Here is a 21,331-nt window from a genome sequence, read left to right as displayed (position 1 = left end):
TCGACTGACCTATTGATTGATTCGATCTGTTCAACCAAAGATAAATTGAACAAAACTATAATTTTTGTTATTATTCTATCGGTTTTCATTGAGATTTAGAGAAAAAGGATAACGTAACAGTCCAAGAGTATGTTGTAGGTGGATGTACTCGATTTCATTAGTGCTTTAAGTTTCACCTTGTAATGTGTAATGGACTATATATAAAAAGGTTAGTAACTAAAAAATTATTAATTTTTATAGAAGCATTTCATTCAACGAGTACATAATTAACATTTTGTCAATGAAATAAACTTATGGAAAAGGTGTAAATAGTCTGTGGGTGTTTTATGAATGATATTATAGCGAGCAATCTAATTTTTTTTTGTTAGAAAAAAAAGATTAAAAAATTTTGAAATGAAAAAAATTCAGCGAATGATTAAGTTAAATGAGTGAGCGAATGATTGTTGTGTTTTTTTTTATATTTGTGTATAATATTGTCAAGTGGGTGGATTTCTCTTGAACAGACTTATGCAATTTTAAAAAAGGTAAAGACTAGTTTCAGTCTTGTTCTTTTCATCATTTAACGATTTGTTACTTGTATTAATTTTTTTTCCAACCGAACAAAGTGTCGAACTACGCGAAATTAATGTCAAGTTCAAGGGCAATTAAAAAGCTTAAAGTAAAATTGCGAACGGATCGAACGTAAAATGTTTTCACGTAAACTCGTCCAATTAGAGGACTTTGTTTCAATGCAACATCAATGGAAGATAACCATCTTCTCGTCAGTAAAACACACCACACGTCTCAAATGTTTAATAGCAATTCGGATTATAGCTAATAAAGAAATAAAATTCATTCATAAAATACATTTCATCTTCATCACATAGAGAATATCACGAATATAACGAGAGTGAGTAGTTTTTGATTTTGTTTTTTTTTTCTCGATTTTGCTTACTTGTTTATTGATGAAACTTGTTAATAATATGAATACTCGGCCGTTTGCGAATATGTAAGAATTATATTTCTGAAATAAATAAAATCGAAAAGGTGTAGGCCCGTGCCGGAGATTAAATTATAAATTGCAGCATTCATTATGATAGACGTAATGATTATTGAAATTAAATTCTAATTAATTACATTGGTGTAGATGGGTACACAAAAGCTTATTAGAACTGGTATTACGTCTTTAGCAATGAACTGGATTTGTAAATGAAATTTAACAGAAAAAATGTTGCGCGTAAGACAAAATTTATACATTGTTAAGTCTACATGCCATGATGGTCCTTGTTCTTCTAATTAAACGAAGTTTTATGATGGATGACATGCTGTTTTCTCCGATATGGCCTCGAATAAATTGGATTCATTGAGGAACACAGTAGGCAGCCCACATATGCACAGAACCAATTTGTATTCTAATCGTTTAGCGCACGATATGCAATTTATGTAAGTGTGACTTAGAATCTTAGCTCTAACAAATTTTGATTCTATTGCGAACGTTACTAACACTCCCAATGTATTTACAATTCACTAGCAAAATCCGCCAAAAGCTTGTCTAAAGCTGTCCTTCTTGTTTCACCAGCTTTTCTTGGCTGATTTCAAAGAATCTTTATTTCATGAATAGAATTCCGCTTCAAGCTCTAGAAGTATCACGAGAAACATGGAATTTAAGTTTTTTTTTTTGAAGAGTTTGTCCCAGTCGAAAATTTGAAGCCTAAAATTTTATTTTACATGCTTCATACGTAGAAAACCGTACTTTTTAGCCCAGTACGAAGAACTGGGGGCTTATAAGAACACCATGCCGTTTGTAACATGTGGAATTCGAAGCAGACGGTAAGGGCAAAGCATTTGTCTATGATTATAGATGACGAATCCACAATAAAAAAATGTCTGTCTCTCTGTGTACACGATAACTTGAGTAAAACTCAACCGATTTCAAAAATTCTTTTTTTTTCCCTGATATGTAATGACAATGGCAAGACCCCATATGAAAATGGGCATATTCGGGTCAACCACTACTGAGCTGGGGCCTAAAAGGTGTTTTAGGGTTTTTCGAAGATATCTACGGCATTTTAAACGCTACACTTGTAAGTGATATGTCAAATGAAAGGTATTACAATACCAATCGACAAAAAAAAAGTTTATGGAAATTGGATGACCGACTCGTGAGTTAGCGCCCTTGATGTGAACCACGTACAGGGCGCGAAGCAGTTTTTGCTTGTAGGTCGGCCAACTTTGAACGGATCTCGACTGTTTTTGCTTTATTAGATAGGTATTGACCGTACCAATCAGGGAAAAAAAAACATGACATTTGGTTCACCGGATCGTGAGCTAGGTTTCTTGGAGTGAGCTGATATCCGGCTACTCGGCAGTACAGTCAACGTGGTGTATTTTGTCAATATTTCGAGTAAATTTTGACCGAATTTCATGAATGTGTTTTTGTTTGAAAGGTATTAACGAATGTAAATCGTCACACCTACTTCCGGTCTCCTAACAAAATTGCTACCGGCGGCGGCGGCCATATTGGATTTTAGTAAAAGTGATGTATCTTGGCAAAAATGGTACATAGAGAGTTTCTGTTAACAGATAAGTAATTGGTTATGTGTGCGGGGTGTTTCAGGCATATGCATATGACATATATCATGCATATGGACATGGTGATAAAAAAAGTTTAGAATTTGGGTTCCTAAAATTACTTCGTAAATTTTTGTTTTATTTGAGAGGTACTTCGTACGGGCTTTCGTAATTGCGCTATGTGCATTTTTTAATATGAATATGAATACTTTCATTAAAATTGCACGTGCCGCACTTGGGCTAGGTGGGAAGCATTATGGTAACGGGCATATACGGGTTATAGCTGTATTAAGGTTACGGACGTATTAGGGCTTCGGAAAAATTAGGATCACGGACGAATTAGGGCTACGGACGTACTAGTGTCAAGTACGTAATAGGCTTACGGGTCGTACGGCTTGTTATATTTCAAGCACTATTTTCGACGCCCTCACCATGTGATAAGTATTATGCACCTGTGTCCAAATGTTTAACATTGTACTATTATAGACGGCGGCTAGTAAAAAATGATCAGTTCTGGCTAATGTGATCTCATATATAGCAGAAAGTGGTTTAAAACTAATGAGAAGTAAAAGACTGCGTATTATTATGTTACAAATACTTAGATCAAAATGAAGTAAAAAACAGGTCTAGCAATTTTATTCACTAGTATTTTGAACTTACTCTACCGCGCCTCATATTAAGTAAAGTAAATTAAGTTAAGTCCAGGTAGGAATTTATTGGTCGCTTAAAATTAAAATTCACAAGCAAACATGAATGGCATCGGAGAATCTGGCACATGGTGTCAAAAGAACGCACGTTTAAACTACGTAAAAGGTGAACTCGCGCACGCAAGTTTATTACTGCAAATGCTTTTTAGCCATGTCATCGACTTTATGACTCCTTTTACAAAATTTTGGTATCGAAAAATCATGTGCGAGTTCACCTTTTACGTAGTTGAAAAATGCGTTGTTTTAGCACATTGTGCCAGATTACCCCACGCCACAGACAACCGTACGAAGTACAAGGGGCTAAAAGGATTACGATGCCGTGTGTAATTGATGGAATTCGAAGCAGACGGTAAGGGCAAAGTGTTTGCCTATGTTCATAGATAACGAATCCACAAAAAAATTTTGTCTGTCCGTCCGTCCGATTTCAAAAATTTTATATATTTTATATTTTTCTATATTTTTTCCCTGAAATATAGTCGAAATAGTGAGGCTAAGTTCGAAGATGGGCAATTTTGGGTCGACCCCTCCCGAGCTGGGGCCCCATAACTGATTTAACGTTTTCCGAAGATATCTGCGGCCATTCAAAGGCTAAACATGTAAGTGATACGTCAAATAAAAGGTATTTACAATACCGATCGACAAAAAAAAAGTTTATGGAAATCAGATGATCGACTCGTTAGTTAGACCCCTTGGAGTGAACTAGGTACAGGGTGGCAAGCCGTTTTTGCTTGTAGGTTGGCCAAATTTGAACGGATTTCGATGGATTTTGCTTTATTAGATAGGTATTGACCGTACCAATCAGGGAGAAAAAAGTTCATGGAATTCGGTTTACAGAAGCGTGAGCTAGGTCTCTTGGAGTGAGCTTATATGTGGCTACTCGGCCGTACAGTGAACGTGGTGTTTTTTGTTAATATATAGAGTAAACTTTGACCGAATTTCATGATTTTTTTTTGTTTGAAAGGTATTATTGAATGTAAAGCAGCTGTACTAATTTCCACCTCCTAACAAAATGGCCGTCGGCTGCCATATTGGATTTTTGTAAAAACAATAGAAATCGGTGAAAATGATACTTACAAAGTTACTGATCAGTGGGAAGTGATTGGTTATGTGTGTGGGGTGTTTCAAGCATCCCAAATATGGATATCTATTTATAAATATATACAACTACATTGAGCTATATAACGGTGTAGATAGTTCTTTTGAGCTATATACTAGCATATTTATTAGTAAAATGTTTATTTATAGGTTAATAGGTTAATATAAATTGTTGCAAAAATTTTTAAGTTTGGGTTATAGTTGAAAGGAACGTCGTACGGGGCTTCGTAATTGCGCTATGCGCAATTTTTAAGACGTGCACATTTCATAAGAATTTTAGGTTAGTAGGTTTAGGGTAAGAGAAGGGCGACCAACGAACTAGGGTCGCGTACGCAATAGATGTACGGGTTCGTACGGGGCTCAGTCGCAGCGAACGCTCCGACTGTTCTGACGGCTCGTCTTAAAATTCAATTTCATTTTTTTTCTAAGAAAATTGATAAATTTCCTTTTTCACATTTTTGAGCGGCGCTGTAATCTTACGGCCCAGGGCGCTGGAAATGCTAACCCGGCTCTGGTAACTTATCGTTCATCATTTAATTTCAAGAATCCCTTTGACGATCAGGATTGTTGCTCAAACTAAGTGTTGTTTGATTGCTGTTTCTCTTAATCAAGTTCTTTCATCCGAAAGAACCTTAACATTTATCCGTCGAACATTTATCCTTCGCTTTTAATCGTGAACACATTTATTTTCCTCATGTAACATCAACGAGAAAAAAAAAATCATTTTCATTTTCAAACAAAACATTGCTGCTGATTACATAGCAATAAAACATCTCCTTGCTATAATTGCTATTGATATGAAAATGCCATAAAATGTCAGTCCATACATTTCGATGTTCGATACATCAATCAATACTTGCAATTCATTGTGTAAATAAATTTACAACAAATTGTTTAAAATATATGTCTTCAATTTGCCACAAGAGATCATACCGTAGAATAATATTGCATGAATGCTGCGTAAACTTAACCATTTAAACTTAACAACATCTCATATATACATAAATGTGTACGACAAGAGATTAAATGTATAATATCAAATTTATGGCTGGTTCAGTGGATGGATGTCAATCAAATTCATTTTGTGTTTTATGGATTAATAATATACGATCACCTAAGTTGCATAGAAAAATCGGTTACTACCAAGAAGTACAGTGTTTAAGGAGGTTTAATTTATTGTTCAAATTTTGTGTGTAAGGTTGAAATGGTGAATGGGTTTGATTTTTAATTGATTGGATAATTGTTTCGGTTTTTATTTTTGTTTCCAATATGCATGCAATATAAATATCGCTGTGTTTGTTTTCTCTTCATAGGAGGTATAACATAAATGTCAATTATTTTATGATCAATTAATAATAAATTAAAATATTCAGGCTATAAATAAGTAAGCTTAGGTGACAATGTTTCACGTTATTGCACAATGAATAATGTCTATTTGTAATTGAGGCGGATAAAACTCATTCTCCTTAGCCTTTAACTTTTATCTGATGTTATTGCTTGTCAAATATAAACCTTCCACCCATCGCCCGCCTTGTCGAATTCGTGGGATTTATGTTCGGACGAAGAAACTAACCGAGCATAAATTTGGTTGTAGCTGTGTGTAATATTACGTTCTTGATCAAAGCTTGATGGAAAGCTTGTTCATTTGAAGAGCTTTGTAGTTCAAGCTGAAGACAAAAACTTACATTTTCAACGTCTGGGCTGCAACTACATTTTACGAACTTGATATTTTAAAGAGGAGAGAAAACTAACAGCAAGACAGTAAGTTACTATGTTCCTCACGAAAATACACTACTTATGGAATAGTTATTTATACAACCGAGTGACAAACGCTTTTTTAGGCACTAGATGTGTAGATTGTCGAGTGTGACAATACACATCGTGTGCCTAAAAAATCATTTATCATCGAGCTGTATACAACGTTTTTCGCAATAAAGGCAACGGAAGGTCCTACTTTTCGTCACTTGTTGCGAAAATGAGCTTTATGTGATGCTAGGAGAACCATTGCAATAATAACAAGTTGTGATAGAAATTTTAAATTTTTCTCTGGTCAACAGTATATTGAACAAAGAACAAGATGTTCACCGTTTCCATCGCAACAATTTCCACAACAAGAATTTCCTCGAAATAGACGACCCATCGAGATTTGACGCTAGGAGAAACTTATGATTCCTCGTAGATAGAACTCGGAGAGTTAGAATCCCTCCATGAGGAACATATAGAACAGGAATTTAAACTCGCGAAGTAATTTACTCACAAGTTTAAATATCATCTATCTTGTATGTATGAACGCATGTATGAAGGTGTAAGAACAAATCATTCATTTGACTTAACCCGACCTAACCTGAAGTGCGGCTAAAAAATAGTTGAAGTGAAGGAATAGATCCGATAGTTAAACTGCTGATTTGCTTTCAGTCTGTGAAGGTGTATGTACATTGTACAAGTTGTAAATCTTATAATGATTCTACTATAGAGGAAGAAAAAGGACTTGTAAACAGAATGTCACTTGACTAATAAAGAATTGACCATTTGCTACGATAGTATTATCCGTATTATCTCAGGAAATTAATTTACCACTTTAAAAAGTGACAGGGATCATTTTTCAAGTGGTTTTAAAGTTGAATATCCTTTCCTGAATGCAATTACAAAGCAATGACCTTCTAAGTGTACTCATTGCTGTAATAATAACTGAAACGGCGGTTCATAATGTACAGACAGGCTTTCATTTAAGGGAAAACAAATCCATTATCCATAAACAAATTCAAAATATTTGCACAATTTAAGAAGCTGCACGGCACGTCCAATAGCCAATCAGAGAAATCGAAAATAAAAGATCAAAACTTTAATACAACTTGCTAATTTATGGCCAAAAATTATTTTCGACATTACCAAATGCAAACGAATATAACAAATTTTATACGCTCAATGAAACACAGAAAGTCTCTTAAATGGTTCGCTATACTTAAAACTCCTCCACTTGTAGGACCTTATTTGTCAATTTTAAGCAATACATTTCGGCTCTCTGAAAATGGGTTTTATTACATTTTAGCCGCCTACCATTTTTATGGTCATTTGTTTGATATTGTAAATGAACTCAGAGCTTCGATGTGTATAAAATTGGTTAATATAATTCGCAGATGCGCGGCTACACATTAACAAAGATTGGTCATTCTCCCAAACCAGCGTCTGAGTCAGACTCACTAATAAGTCTGACAGACTATAGAAGCTATTCATTGCATGCAAAGACGAATGAAGCAAAGACAAACTTCAAAATTAAAAATTTCAATTTTAAATTTAAAGACAGAGTTACATCTATTGGAAAGCTACTTACTTTGAACCTAATTTTTGTAGTAAATTTATTACAGCAGCTATGGAGAATTAATAAGAATCTTCTCTTTGATAATTTGTGTTGCTTTTCTCGAAGATATTTTCTCACCTCAGTGACGAAAATTAAAACTTTCGTACTTGTGCTTATTGAGAAAAATATTGTATAACATGTTGGTTAGAAATGATTTTGTAGTCCTGCGCCCTCGAGAGACAATCGAGTGCCTTAAAAATAACGTGTATCACCCGGTTGTAGAATAGTTATTTATGACATCGAGTGCGAAGTACTTTATTAGGCTCTAGGTGTGTAATTATGACACGAGGCCGCAGGCTTCATTAATTAATCATTAATCATTAATTTCCTCGCAAATGACCAATCGTTTCTCAAAAGTCCTGTTATCGAATATAAGGCATAAATTTAAGGTCGTATAAGGCAATAGGACATGAGCCAAAGCATTCAAATATTTTTCTTATTAAATTCTAACCATTAGAACCAAATATCGACGTTCAAGTGAAAATGAGCTTTCAATTTGTTTTTCTTTCAAAATGAACTGTTATACCTAAAATAATGAATCTAGACAAAAAACGAGCCATCAGAACAGTCGGAGCGTTTGCTGCGACTGAGCCCCGTACAAACCCGTATATCTATTGTGTACGTGACCCTAGTGCGTCTGTCACCCTACTTTGACCGTAAGCCTATTGCGCCGGTTAATGTAGTTAAAGTAAAATTATTATGTAATATGTATGTCTTACAAATTGCGCATAGCGCAATTACGAAGCCCCGTACGACGTTCCTTTCAAATGAAACAAAAATTTCAAATCGCCCTAAAATTTTATTTTTTTGAAGGGCCTAGTATCGGCCTCAGTCCGAGGACCCAAATTTAAAATTTTTTTCAACTACATTCTATTCGGCCTTTGATTACCTCCCAAATGAAACAAAAATTACGAAAAACGGATGAAATTTGCTCGAGTTATATGTAAAATACACATAGGGCCCTAGTAGTGGCCTTAGTCCAAGGACTAGAGATGTGCGGGCCGCCCGAAATTCACCTACCCGACCCGGCCCAGCCCGGCCCGACCGGGCTTGGGTCCGGGTTTCAAAAATTAGTCGGGCTCGGGCGGGTTCGGGTTTCAAAAACAAAGATTCGGGCTGGCCCGACTTTGTTCGTCTTTTACAAAAATGTGAAAACTTGAAGAAAAATTTAAAGAAAATTTGTAGTACAGTCCGAGAGTAAGCTTCCTTTCAAGTGTTCGATAGATTTGTGAGACTACATTCTTATAACGATAGCTAACCGAACGATTTCCACTTGTTAGGCGCGCCAATTTTAGGTTTTTTCGCTCAATAAAAAATATACGGGCCGAGTCAGGCCGGGCCGGGTTTTACTACAAAATTCTCGGGTCGGGTCGGGCTCGGGCATTAAAAATTAGTCTGGGCCGGGCTGGGTCGGGTTTTGAAAATAGGTCGGCCCGCACATCTCTACCAAGGACCCAAATTTAATTTTTTTTCAACAACATTCTATTCGGCATTCGATTACCTTCCAAATCAAACAAAAATTACGAAAAACGAATGAAATTTACTCGAGTACTATGTAAAATACACATAGGGCCCTAGTAGCATTTCACTTCTAAGGCCCTAACTCACGGTCCACTCACCCGATTTTAAAAAACTTTCCTGGATTGGTATTGACAATACCTATCATTTGCCGTGTCATTTACATTTCCATCGTTTATTTTGCCATAAATATCACCAAAAGACCTTAAATCACTTAGGTGGCCCTAACTCACGAAGGGCCGACCCGAATATGCCCATCTTCGAACTTAGCCTCACTTTTTCGACTATCTTTCAGGGAAAAAAAATTTTTGAAATCGGATTTGATTTACTCAAGATATCGACGTGACAGACGGACAGACCGACAGACGGACAGACAAAATTTTTATTGCTGATTCGTCATCTATGAACATAGGCAAACACTTTGCCCTTACCGTCTGCTTCGAATTCCATCAATTACACACGGCATCGTAATCCTATAAGCCCCTTTGTACTTCGTACGGGGCTAAAAAAGAGCAGACGAAACCCAGAAACGGCGCCGTTACGAGTGAATCACTGAATGCTAAGATGGGTAAATAATGATTTTTATCGATCAATTGCATGCATATAACTTCAGATACAGCGATGATTTGAAATTGTATAAAAGGGCGAATAAAACGCGATTCGAAAACTCAACCGCTTTTAAAGTGTACAGCATGATTCACGCTTTATTACATTCATATTCTAAAGAGCGAATTGAACATATATTGATGATCCTCGAATTCTGGTATCATCTCTATTTAACCATGAAGACTAACCGTACCAACAATATACAATTAATCAATAAATTACTGCATGTAATCAAAACACAGAATTTTGTTGTTTGTTTGAGTTATGATTTATGAATTTTATTATTTTCTTTACTCTTGAGAAACAACATTGCATGCAAATCATTCGAATCACTTTAAAAATTGATCATTTGAAGATCAAACAATTTATGCTGAATGAATAATCCCATAAATTTGTTTACATAATCAAAGTACTTACATATTATTATAACAAGGTGTGTCTGCATTTGAAAAATCATTGCCTGAGACAAAATAGTGATATGTTGCCGGTCTGTTGTAGCAACATAATATACTTAGCATCAAATTGCTATGCAAGCAATGAGAATTTTTTGTTGTTTCTGAGGGGTAAGTCAATTGGAATAGCGAACCGTAAAATATCGAATAACAGACCGTAAAATGATAAATAGTGTCCAGGCCAGAGCCAAATATAGTCGAACTCGGGAGCCTAGTTTGCGACATCAAGAACGAAGTTGCCACTTCCCATTCGTAGTAGAATAAATAGGCTTATATTATTATTATTATTTCGTATGGCCATATAAACAGCTGATTAGATTATCACATCGCAAATATTAAAATAAAAAAGTTCAAGAAAAGTTAAAATGAAAAGAAAAATTTCAACAAAGCAACAAAAAAAGAAAATCAACGTCGGGAAAGCATACTATCGTCACACTTGAACATCCAATTGATTGAGCCATTGAATAGCGTTAGGCGTCAGTTCGTGTAATTCGACTAGGCCACCAGTGAACTTTCTTGCTGGGCAGACGTCAACAATATGATTGGTCGTTTGTACGTCTGAGCTGCAGTCGCAGTTCGGTGATGTGATCACATTTCACTTGTAAAGCAAATCGGCGCAACGGCCGTGACCAGTCCTAAACCTGTTTAATCGACACCAGGTTTTCCGATCTGCGTCAAAACCATTGATCTTTTCTGTCGGGTCAGTGATCAGGTGTTCGTTGCGAAGATTTCTCGCACGCCAAGCTTCTCGCCACTTTTCCTTAATGTCGAATTCATAATTTTCGTCTGTGTTAAAAAATGGTTCGCACCAGATTGGCTTTCTGGACTTTAATCTTGAGGTGATCGGTGCAAAAATGAAGTCCTGGATTTTAGACCATTCTCGATGTAAAGCGGCTTCTCGACTCGACGAATAGTCGATGGGGAAATGTTTGCCAGTACTGGTAACCATGCCGTTGGTGTTGAACGTATCGTTCCGGTGACAATTCGTAGAGTAGCGTTAATTTGCGTATCTGCTTTGCTTGTGTGCGAACTCCCCACGTTGAGCCTGCCAGCTTTTGGATGATATTGTTTCTCGACTTTAGTTTCTGTGCCGTTTTTTCCAGATGTGGTTTATGTCTTTGGGTTCTGTCCATGGTATAGCCAAGGTACTTTGGATTGGAGTTGAATTTCAGCGTCTTTCCACAAAATTTGTCGGTCAGCTGCGTCGACGCTTCTCTGTTGTTTAAGTGGAAGTAACCAATTTCCGTTTTATCTGGATTGGGGTACAATCTCCAATCTCCATAGTACTTTTCGAGTGTTGCCAGGTCCACATTGAGAATTTGTTCAATGTACTTTGGGTTCCGGTGTTGAGCGCATTGTGCGTTGTCATCGGCGTAGCTGAACTTTCGGGCATATCGTAGATGTACAAATTGAAGAGAAGCGGCGCCAGTACAGAGCCCTGTGGTAGGCCGTTGTTCAAGAATTTAGTCTTGCTGCAGTTTTCATTCATAAATACTTTGATTTGTCTGTTTGACAATATGTTCTGCAGTAGTTGTGTGAGTACAGAGCATTTTACAACATCGAAAAATTTCAATAACAGTCCATCCTTCCATACCGTATCGTATGCCGACGACAGGTCTACGAATGCTTATATAAGGAGTGACTGCAAGTTTGCTAGCATTACTGTAAAGTACACTTTACAGTCGAGGGGTATATAATAGTATATTACTTCCGAGGTTCCAAGTTGTGTATTTGATAAGTGGGGTGTTACAGCCCGACCCGTAGGGGAGGGCTGTATTCCCCACTTGTCAAATAACAACTTGAAACCTCGTAAGTACAATGCTTTACGTGATTAGGCAATGTAAATGAAATTGAAACATGCCGTAACACGTAATAGTACATTTTCTACCTTGGTGTATATTTCGAGAATAACTTCGTATGTACAATTGTATATAACGAGCGCCAGCGAGTGTATATACAATTGTACATAAGAAGTGATTCGAGAAATATACACCAAGGTAGAACAATGTTTTATCTCCTGCAAGCTGATATTTCATACATTAGCGAAATAACCACAAATATTTGGATTTAAAACTAATTAATTAAGCATGTTGTTTTAAAACGCATTCACAACAAAAAAAAACATCATACAGAGAATCCTTTATTTACTTACTCACACATATATACTATCCACCTCAACATTTCGTTCAAATCACATCATTCCGACTACTCTGATTATTTGATCGATGTAGAAGTGATTAACGAACCACTACCGACACCAATTGCATCGCGTTATGTGATTTGTTGGCGTAGTGGTCAGCATGTTTGGTTGATATGCTGCTGGTCCCGTGTTCGCTTCCGCCGTTCGGCGATTTTTTTTTTTTTTGCAAATATGTAGATGGAAAGTAAATTTACCCTAGGTGGGTTATGTGTGAATTATCCAATCGTATAGGCTGTGGTTATGTATGTGTTTGTGTTTATATGCAGAAACGCGTAATGTATGAAATATCAGCTTGCAGGAGATAAAAGTATATTATAACACAAGGACTATAATCGTGTGATTATAGCCGAGATGAAGCGAACGATCTGTGGGCTTCAATTCAAGCATCGAGGCTTCAGCCGAGAATTTCAGTTCGAGATTCATTCACGCACCGAGACATTAATCAAGCGATCTAGTCGTTGTTTTATACGATAGTTTAACGATAGTTTATACGATAGCACAAAACACCTAAAAAAATGCATTTTGTTTGGAAATATTGCTATACACCATCTACACTCTATAATCGGGACATTACAACTCTATTTTCGCCGATTAAAATGCGTTCTGATTCAGACTTTTTACAGTAAGTTTTTCTTTACAAACCGTCGTAAGGGTACACATTATGTATAAACAGTATTCGGTTTTTAATAGGGCAAATGTAAAAATAAATGAAAAACTGTGACTCCCCTCGGATGTTGATCTCAACATTAACATTTATTTCTATCCAGAAAAATGAATTTTTAAATGAATTTGTAGAGATCGTTTACGTACACAGGGTTGTCAACATATCCACGATATTATCTACTGAATATTTCAGCTCATCATCTCGAACGCATGACATATGGACGGCTAATGGTTAATTTGATAGTAAAATTTATTATGAATAAATAAATAAAATTTGCGAAGCAATGGGACAAACATAAATATATAATTTTGATGTTATCGTGATTGAATGTATGTACGCAACACACATCTAATGTGTGTGTACATAATGATTGTCTTTTGACTATTATACGACAAAGATCGAAATCAATCCAATGCTAATTAATTAGCATTACCATTACCATTTGGTATGATCACAGGAAGTGTAATATTTATTTAAATAATAAAATCATCCCACGTAATATACCTAGGCAAGCTATGCATGTTATAGAAACTTAATTATATTCCGTTTTGAATTGAGACTGGGTTGTAAATAATTTTGAAATTTATCATAACTATGGCAGACACCTATATTACAATGAAACTGTGTGTCGAAAAATAAAAAATTTATAAATTTATTGGGTATTATTGGGTATTATGTGTAACTTAATTAGATTAAGTTTAACATCGGCGATTCTTCGTTTAATGTTTAATTGATATTGCCATGAGAATTGAAAAATTGTGTCAACAGCGTTGGTAGATCGAATTTATTTTATTTATTTTCATTTTCTTATTACAAAATAAACCAAAAATTTATCAAAATTAGAATTTTCATAATTTCATACTAAAATTAGAAGTGACACAGTAATATCGTAGTTACTATTTGCACCCGGCTGAATTATTATCTCATTATCTCATTATTATCGTACTAGCTTTGTTCGATTCTGCTCAATTTAATCTTCTAGAAAAAGTAAAATCAAGGCAATTGGTCCAACACTTATGCAAAATGTAACGTTAACGCGTTTCGTTTGATTCTATTCCATTAACCCTTTTGCACAATACGACTACGACTATTTGCACCCTTCCGGGTAGAATCAACAATAATACTATACCTGTTTGGGGAACTTACCAGACAATATACAATGACTGCAACAACTGTTGCATACGAGAAATACAACTGTTGCACTGTCATTGTAGATTACCTGGAGACAAAGTTACCCAAAACATATGGAATTCAACTCTTTTTTGTTGTCATTTTTAATGAGCTTCAGCAAAACCTGATTAATTTGAATATATCTTTGTTCGCCTTGTCATCATTGACCAAAAATAGACAGACCACAAATTTTTTTTGTCTTACGGCCAGAAAACGACTCATTACCTTCTAAAAAAAACAGTTTTTCGTATTTTCTGGCCGCAAGACAACAAAATACCGTACTGCCTCTTGGTAAATTTTTTGTTTCGATGTATGAGATATATCCCTCGCCTTCGGCACGAAATCCAACTTTTTAGCCCCGTACGAAGTACTGGGGGCTTATAAGATTAATATGCCGTTTGTAACATGTTGAATTGGAAGCAGACGGTAAGGGCAAAGCATTTGGGTCCTTGGACTAAGGCCGCTACTCGGCCCTAAGGGTTTTTTGCACATAAATTGAGTAAATCTCATCCGATTTTGCTAGATTTAGTTTTTTATGAAAGGTAATTGAATACCGAAAAGAACGTGGGGAAAAAAGTTTCAAATTCGGGCCCTTGGACTAAGGCCGCTACTCGGCCCTAAGTCGTTTTTGCACACAAATCGAATAAATCTCATCCGATTTTGCTAGTTTTTGTTTCGTTTGAGAGATAATTGAATGCCGAATAGAATGATGGCAAAAAAAGTTTCAAATTTGGGCCCTTGGACTAAGGCCGCTACTCGGCCCTAAGTGTTTTTTGCACATAAATCGAGTAAATCTCATCCGATTTTGCCAGATTTAGTTTTTTATGGAAAGTATGAATACCGAAAAGAACGTGGCGAAAAATGTTTCAAATTTGGGCCCTTGGACTAAGGCCGCTACTCGGCCCTAAGTATTTTTTGCACATAAATCGAGTAAATCTCATCCGATTTTGCTAGTTTTTGTTTCATTTCTGAGATAATTGAATGCCGAATAGAATGATGGCAAAAAAAGTTTTAAATTTGGGTCCTTGAACTAAGGCCGCTACTCGGCCGTAAGTGCTTTTTGCACATAAATCGAGTAAATATTATCCGATTTTGCTAATTTTTGTTTTATTTGAGAGGTAATTGAATACCCAATGGAAAGTTGGCAAAAAATTTTGGGTTTCTAAAATAATGTCGTAAATTGTTGGTTTTATTTGAGAGGTACCTTGTACGGGCTTTCGTAATTGCGCTATGCGCAATTTTAAAAATGAACACATGCCCAACTTGACTTGCATTTTGGTAACAGACGCATTAGAGGGTTGTAGACGTATTAGGGTTCCGGGCGTATTACGGCTACGGACGTATTATGGTTACGGACGAAATAGGATTACGGGTCGTACGGGGCTAAGTCGCAGCAAACGCTCCGACTGTTCTGATGCCTTGTTTTTATTGAAATTTTGAATAACTTGCATGCTACCATCAGTCTTTTGATGTTTAAATGCCTGTCCCTAGTTTTGTATTAATTTGTGTAATGAATGAAATATTACTTGATAACTAGGATTTTTCTACTTTAACTATTGAATATAATAATGTGTAATGAAGTAGCTCCTTAGAATTGTTTACAAACTGGAGCTACGCAGGTCACTTGTTATGTTTTATTATTGTGAAAATAAATGAAATGAAATGAAATGATCCAACCTTCAAACACGTATCAACCAAAAATGTCCCAGCAAGACAGTAATGTACTATTGCTATGTGTGGAGTTCTTTCTACTTATTCTCTTTGTACTCCTTCAATTTTTTTTTATATGAGCGCGCAGTGCATAGCCAACATAGTCTCTTTTTCTAATGATGGGAGAGACATTGAATTTGAAATAATCAACAAATTTTGAAATCAAGTAAAGTTGCTAATGGGTTTTTAATACGTCGGAAAGAGATAATAAAATAATTAAGGATCTAATGCTAACTCTGCAGAAATAATTGATACAGACAGACAAACATCCAGTTTCATCATCATTTCGTTGACTGCCTGTTACTGTGTCTGACTCCGACTAAATGTGTTAGTGAAGAGGTATAAATATCAGACTAGACAAATGTTTTGCGCGCCCAATTAATTAACCCCGTCCGAACTACAGACGGCTATTGTACCATTCACAAAACATTGTTACGTTCGATGCCGTCAGATGCAGATCGACAAAAAACGTATTTGTCGACTTTGACTTTGGTTTTGATAATGATGTGTTAACATTATCACACATTAACTGATAATACCATCAAATGAAAACCAATATGATTTTGACTGTGTCTATGATATTACGAGCTCGAAATCATTATTTGGTTTCTATTGAAAATATTCACTAGCCGTCACAATCGTTGATTCTGAAGCTTAAAGGAAGAAACCAAACAGCGAAAATTGAAAAAGAAATTTATATTTTTAATGAGTGTGTCGAAAGGGAGGTCGATTGTGTATGACAATTTCAAAAGCTTGTCTTTGAAACCCAAAGTATATTGATAAAATTAGGCATAATGTATACCATCGAGCATTATTATCGAAACTCATTTCAAGTTCAGATTAGATTAAATGGACACAACATAAAAATGAGAAAATTGCATAAAGTGTGTTTAGTATACGGTAATAGCTTCGTCGATTGAACAGAAGCGAAATGACTGGCTTACATAAAATTATTTGTGATACCTTTCCGGAAGTGGTACTCGATTTGTTTTATACAATCCTGTTGTCATCAATTGTTTTGTACTTGACTGTACGTTTATTGAGTCGATACTATGTCTCGAAGACGAAAAAGATAATACGGTAACATATGAAGGCTTCTAAGCGAGATGGACTAATTAACAAACAAAACTTGCGTTTGTAAATAGAGCTAAATGGAGTACATCACCAAAGGATGTTGTTATTTTCCACACCACAGCTAGGGGCAAGTCATGTCCAGTGATTTCACCATTTGCACTTAAGCTTGAAACATTCTTTCGAATGGCTAAAATTCCCTACCAAGTAATAACATTTTTGGTTTAAATTCGGTCACTTTATTGACATGCATTGATATAGTTTGACGACGAGTTTCCGTTCGGTTCAAAGGGTAAGACGCCCTGGATAACTTTCAATGGAAAACACATTGCAGACTCACAGCTTATTGTGGAATTATTGAAAAAGTCCCATTTTTAATTGCCTCTCCACAAAAATTTCTTTAATTTATTTCAAAATTTTAGAAAGTTTGATGTAAGGCTGGGAAACTACAGTGACACAGATCTCGCCTATGGTCGAGCAGTTCGAATGATGATTGAAGAACATTTGTATTGGTAAGATGAATGAAATATTAATTTATGGATGTAAGAAAATAATAAACAATGAAAGGGGTGGCGTTGTTTGGAGATTTAAATATTGCGATCGAAAAGTTCTTCGAGACATGTACTCACCGTTAATGGTAAAGAACTTTAATTGGATAATTCGGCCGTTGGCTTGGCGATCGATTGTGTCTAGATTTAATGCCATGGCATGGGCACAAGGGATCGGTCGTCATTCATACGATGAAATTGTGGAAATGATGCATAGTTCATGTGAAGCACTCTCGATAATACTTGGAAATAAGAAATTTCTTCTTGGTGACGAGCCCTGCGAAGATGATGCTGCAGTTTTCGGTCTACTAGCCCAAGCACTTTATTCATCGCCCGGTGCTCCCTTTCATGCCATGTTTGAAAGTAATTGGTCAAAGTTAACTTTGGTTGAGAGCTGAAGCATACTAATTAAAGTTTTATTAATTTAGAATGCCCGAACATCGTGCAATACGTTGAGAGAATGAAAAGTATTTATTGGCCGGACTGGAATAATTTGTTGACTACTGATTAACTAACACTGATTTGATCAGCATCGACAATAAACAATTTTATTCAGAAGATTTTCTCTTGTTAACCTTCCGTCGCTACATTAAAAACTAAACATTTTCGTAATCAGTCTAACACCTACTAAGACAATTGATAGTGCAAAAGAGTATTAACGAAAGAGAGCAAACTTTATTCACAGTCAGTCAGGCAGCTATTAAAATAAATTTCCTACACTTTAACACCAGGTAACCACTTCCTCTATCTGTTTAGCTTACAACCTTAATTCGGAATAAATATCGTCGATAATTGTTTAAATACTGAAACTCATCCATCTCTGGGCAAATCCTACATAAGACAAAAACTAAATTACGGTGGAAAGTTAACGTTCGAAGAAAATTTGTAGATGAAAGCAAATAGAAGGAAGTCTTGCGAACGGTAATTAATAGCAAATTAATTCAGGATTATGTAATTTGAATAGTAAATGGATTCGGTCTGATGTTTCATCACAATTGACAAAACCCCAATTACTTTTTCCAAGCATACGACACATTTTGGTACACATTCTCAGTGCGATTTCTAAAATCTGTACCACATCCATCAGTAGAAATTACCAGCAATATACTAATCAATATGGGAATGGGAAATTGTTCAAATTACGACGTGAAGAATTTCCTTTTACATTTGGCTCAACAATTTTTTTTTCTTTAATTGCTAGACTATGGTTTTAATTTTTGTATTGAAGAAGTAACTACAGCAACGGGTAAAACTTGTTTAAGAGGCATCGATGCTTTGTTGAAGAGTACATTTACATTTCAGCGTTTTTGTTTAATTTTATATTTCCACCAGAATCCTTTTTCAAAAACTTAGGACCGCAATAACGACCAACAATGTGTTACCTTTCAACAGAAAATAGATTTAGCTTAAGCAGTTTGACCAGCTCTGAGAAAACTGAGATTTTGAAGATTTCGTAAAACTGATGACTTTTCAATACTAACTTTTATTGGAAAGTAACACATTCGTACTCCTTTTTGCGGTCGTTTTTTCAAAAAAGATTCTGATGAACAGATATCATCAAAAATAAAATACGAGACACGCAAATGTAGGTTACAATTTTAGCTACACGCACGGAATTTTGAAAACTCACACATTTTCAGTTTCTATGTTTTACTTGAGTTGTTATTGTCTCCATATAAAAATGCATGTAAAACTCACAAAGGGCCAGTAAGTAAATCACAAAAGAGAAATTTGTCGGTTTTCAAAATTCAATGCGTGTAAGCATTCAAATTTCCATATAAAGTCGAAGCATTATAATTTGATCGATTCTATTAATTTTTAAATAATTGTAGTTTTTCAAGAAATCATTTCGAAAACATTACAGTATAAAAGCTTACACATGCGCATTAGAGCTGTTTACTCGCGGTATACCTGCGGGTAATCCGTTCAAATGCACGTGTCTAAGCTTTTATACTGTAATGTTTTCGAAATGATTTCTTCGAAAACTACAATTATTTAAAAATGAATTAAATGAGTAGAATCGATCAAATTATAATGCTCCGACTTTAGTGAAGATTACGATAAATTAATCTAATATGGATCTTGCAAATGTAAAACGCGCGCCGCAGTTGAAGTAATCACTGAAAATTCTACTTTTCCGAATCTATAGACTATCAAGGTTTTCCCCAAATTTCGTAAGACCTCCGTCTTTTGATAGTATGAGGCGACAAACTATAAAAACGAGATCCAACTTGTCAATTACTTTGCTAAAACATAATTCGAAATAAAAAGACCATGTATCTGGAGGTTCTTCCGGCTAGGAGAAGAAAAGTTCTTCTGACCTCCAGCGCTTATCACATTGTATGATACGAACTCTTCTACCTCATTAATTTCACCAAACATTTTTTACAAAATACTAGAAAAATAAAGCTCATCGCTTATTTTTGTCGTAGTAGATGATTAGTCGTTTCTAAATTGCAAAATTTGAGTCCAATTCGACAGTATTGTTTAAATGATCTTCACTGATAAAAACGTATAAGTTCTTTTTCGAAAATTCTCTAAACAAGTTAATAAATATCAGCGTGTGATGAACGCTTAATTAAAAATAAAGTTGAAGAAATATGAGAAACAACGAAAAATTTCGGCTTATCGGACTAGTGAAAAACCGAAACGAGAGAAACGTGGTTTATACCGTTTGTTGTTGTATAGTAGGGATGGGCTATAATGACTTTGATTATCGACAATTATCAATTATAGATATTTTTTCTATCGAAAATTAATCAAAAAAAAATTCGAATAATTATCAAAATATATATATTCCAATTATTGAAATTCAATAAATCAATGAAAAGTAATTACAAATGCAATTCTATTAGGATTTATACTCAATATTAATATTTAATACAAATAGTACGCGACAGTGCGCAAAGTTGTCATTTTCGTCCTCATGTCCATTCGCATGAGAAAAATTTATTAATTATCGATAATTATCATTGATAATGAAAAACATGTCCCATGCCTATTGTATGCTCATGCTGACTGCTTATATAATATCTAGTTGACAGCAAGATTAACAGATTTAGCAGCTCAGTCCTTTCACTAAGCAACAATTTATTAAGAGTTAATTACTTTGTAGATAAGTTCTACAGCAACAAAAAATCAAATCATTGTCAATATATGTCAAATCATTAAAAAAGTTCTACCCGTTCTGATCAGGGTTCTGAAAGAACAGGTTAAGACACCCACGAGGACGGGTGACACCGAAAACGATAAACGCACTCAGCACAGATTGTGCACAGTGGGGCTGAACCAAATTTAAATAAAAAGGTCGGAAAACCTCAATTTTTTTTCATGAAATGTTAGCTTTTTTTAAGTTACAAATATTTATTTATTTTTGTCAGCATTTGAACGGATCTTACAATATTTGGCATTCATACAACTACGTCAGAATATAAAAAATCTCATCCACCTTATCATTAGAGCGAAAAGTGCCCATGACTGCCGACACATTTCCTCTCTGGATCGGAATGCTCAGCCGTTGTCGTAGAAACGTGCCGGACCTCGGTTTGTGTGTTTTCATCGCGACTTTCTTCGACAACTCATCAAAGAACCGTATGGCTTCCGCACACCACGGACCCATTGTCTCGACGGCGAATGGTACGAAGAGATAGCCTTGATTGATTAGTGAGCTGTATTTCTATTC

The 21,331-nt window shown here is 35.5% G+C and overlaps 1 protein-coding gene and 1 long non-coding RNA gene across 3 annotated transcripts in view; both read left to right on the top strand.

The window, feature by feature from the left end:
* Positions 1-21,331, top strand: part of LOC119069306 — a 481,283-nt gene that overhangs the window by 348,633 nt on the left and 111,319 nt on the right. The window lies entirely within an intron of this gene.
* Positions 654-18,216, top strand: LOC119069249 (failed axon connections homolog). 2 transcript variants are annotated; one of them, XM_037173301.1, is made up of 7 exons: positions 654-658; positions 16,955-17,110; positions 17,176-17,308; positions 17,363-17,466; positions 17,524-17,613; positions 17,669-18,012; positions 18,078-18,216. In XM_037173301.1, the coding sequence occupies exons 2-7, from the start codon at positions 16,962-16,964 to the stop codon at positions 18,158-18,160; spliced, it is 903 nt and encodes a 300-aa protein (XP_037029196.1). In that variant the 5' UTR covers positions 654-658; positions 16,955-16,961; the 3' UTR covers positions 18,161-18,216. The 2 variants fall into 2 exon arrangements, with proteins under 2 accessions (XP_037029196.1, XP_037029197.1); XM_037173302.1 differs by lacking the exon at positions 654-658 and having other exon boundaries at positions 16,844-17,060.

The sequence above is a fragment of the Bradysia coprophila genome (genome assembly GCF_014529535.1).
Source record: "Bradysia coprophila strain Holo2 chromosome X unlocalized genomic scaffold, BU_Bcop_v1 contig_26, whole genome shotgun sequence".
Classification (NCBI taxonomy): domain Eukaryota; kingdom Metazoa; phylum Arthropoda; class Insecta; order Diptera; family Sciaridae; genus Bradysia; species Bradysia coprophila.
Note: the sequence above shows the minus strand (reverse complement) of the source record. Positions and strands in the feature narration are given on the sequence as shown.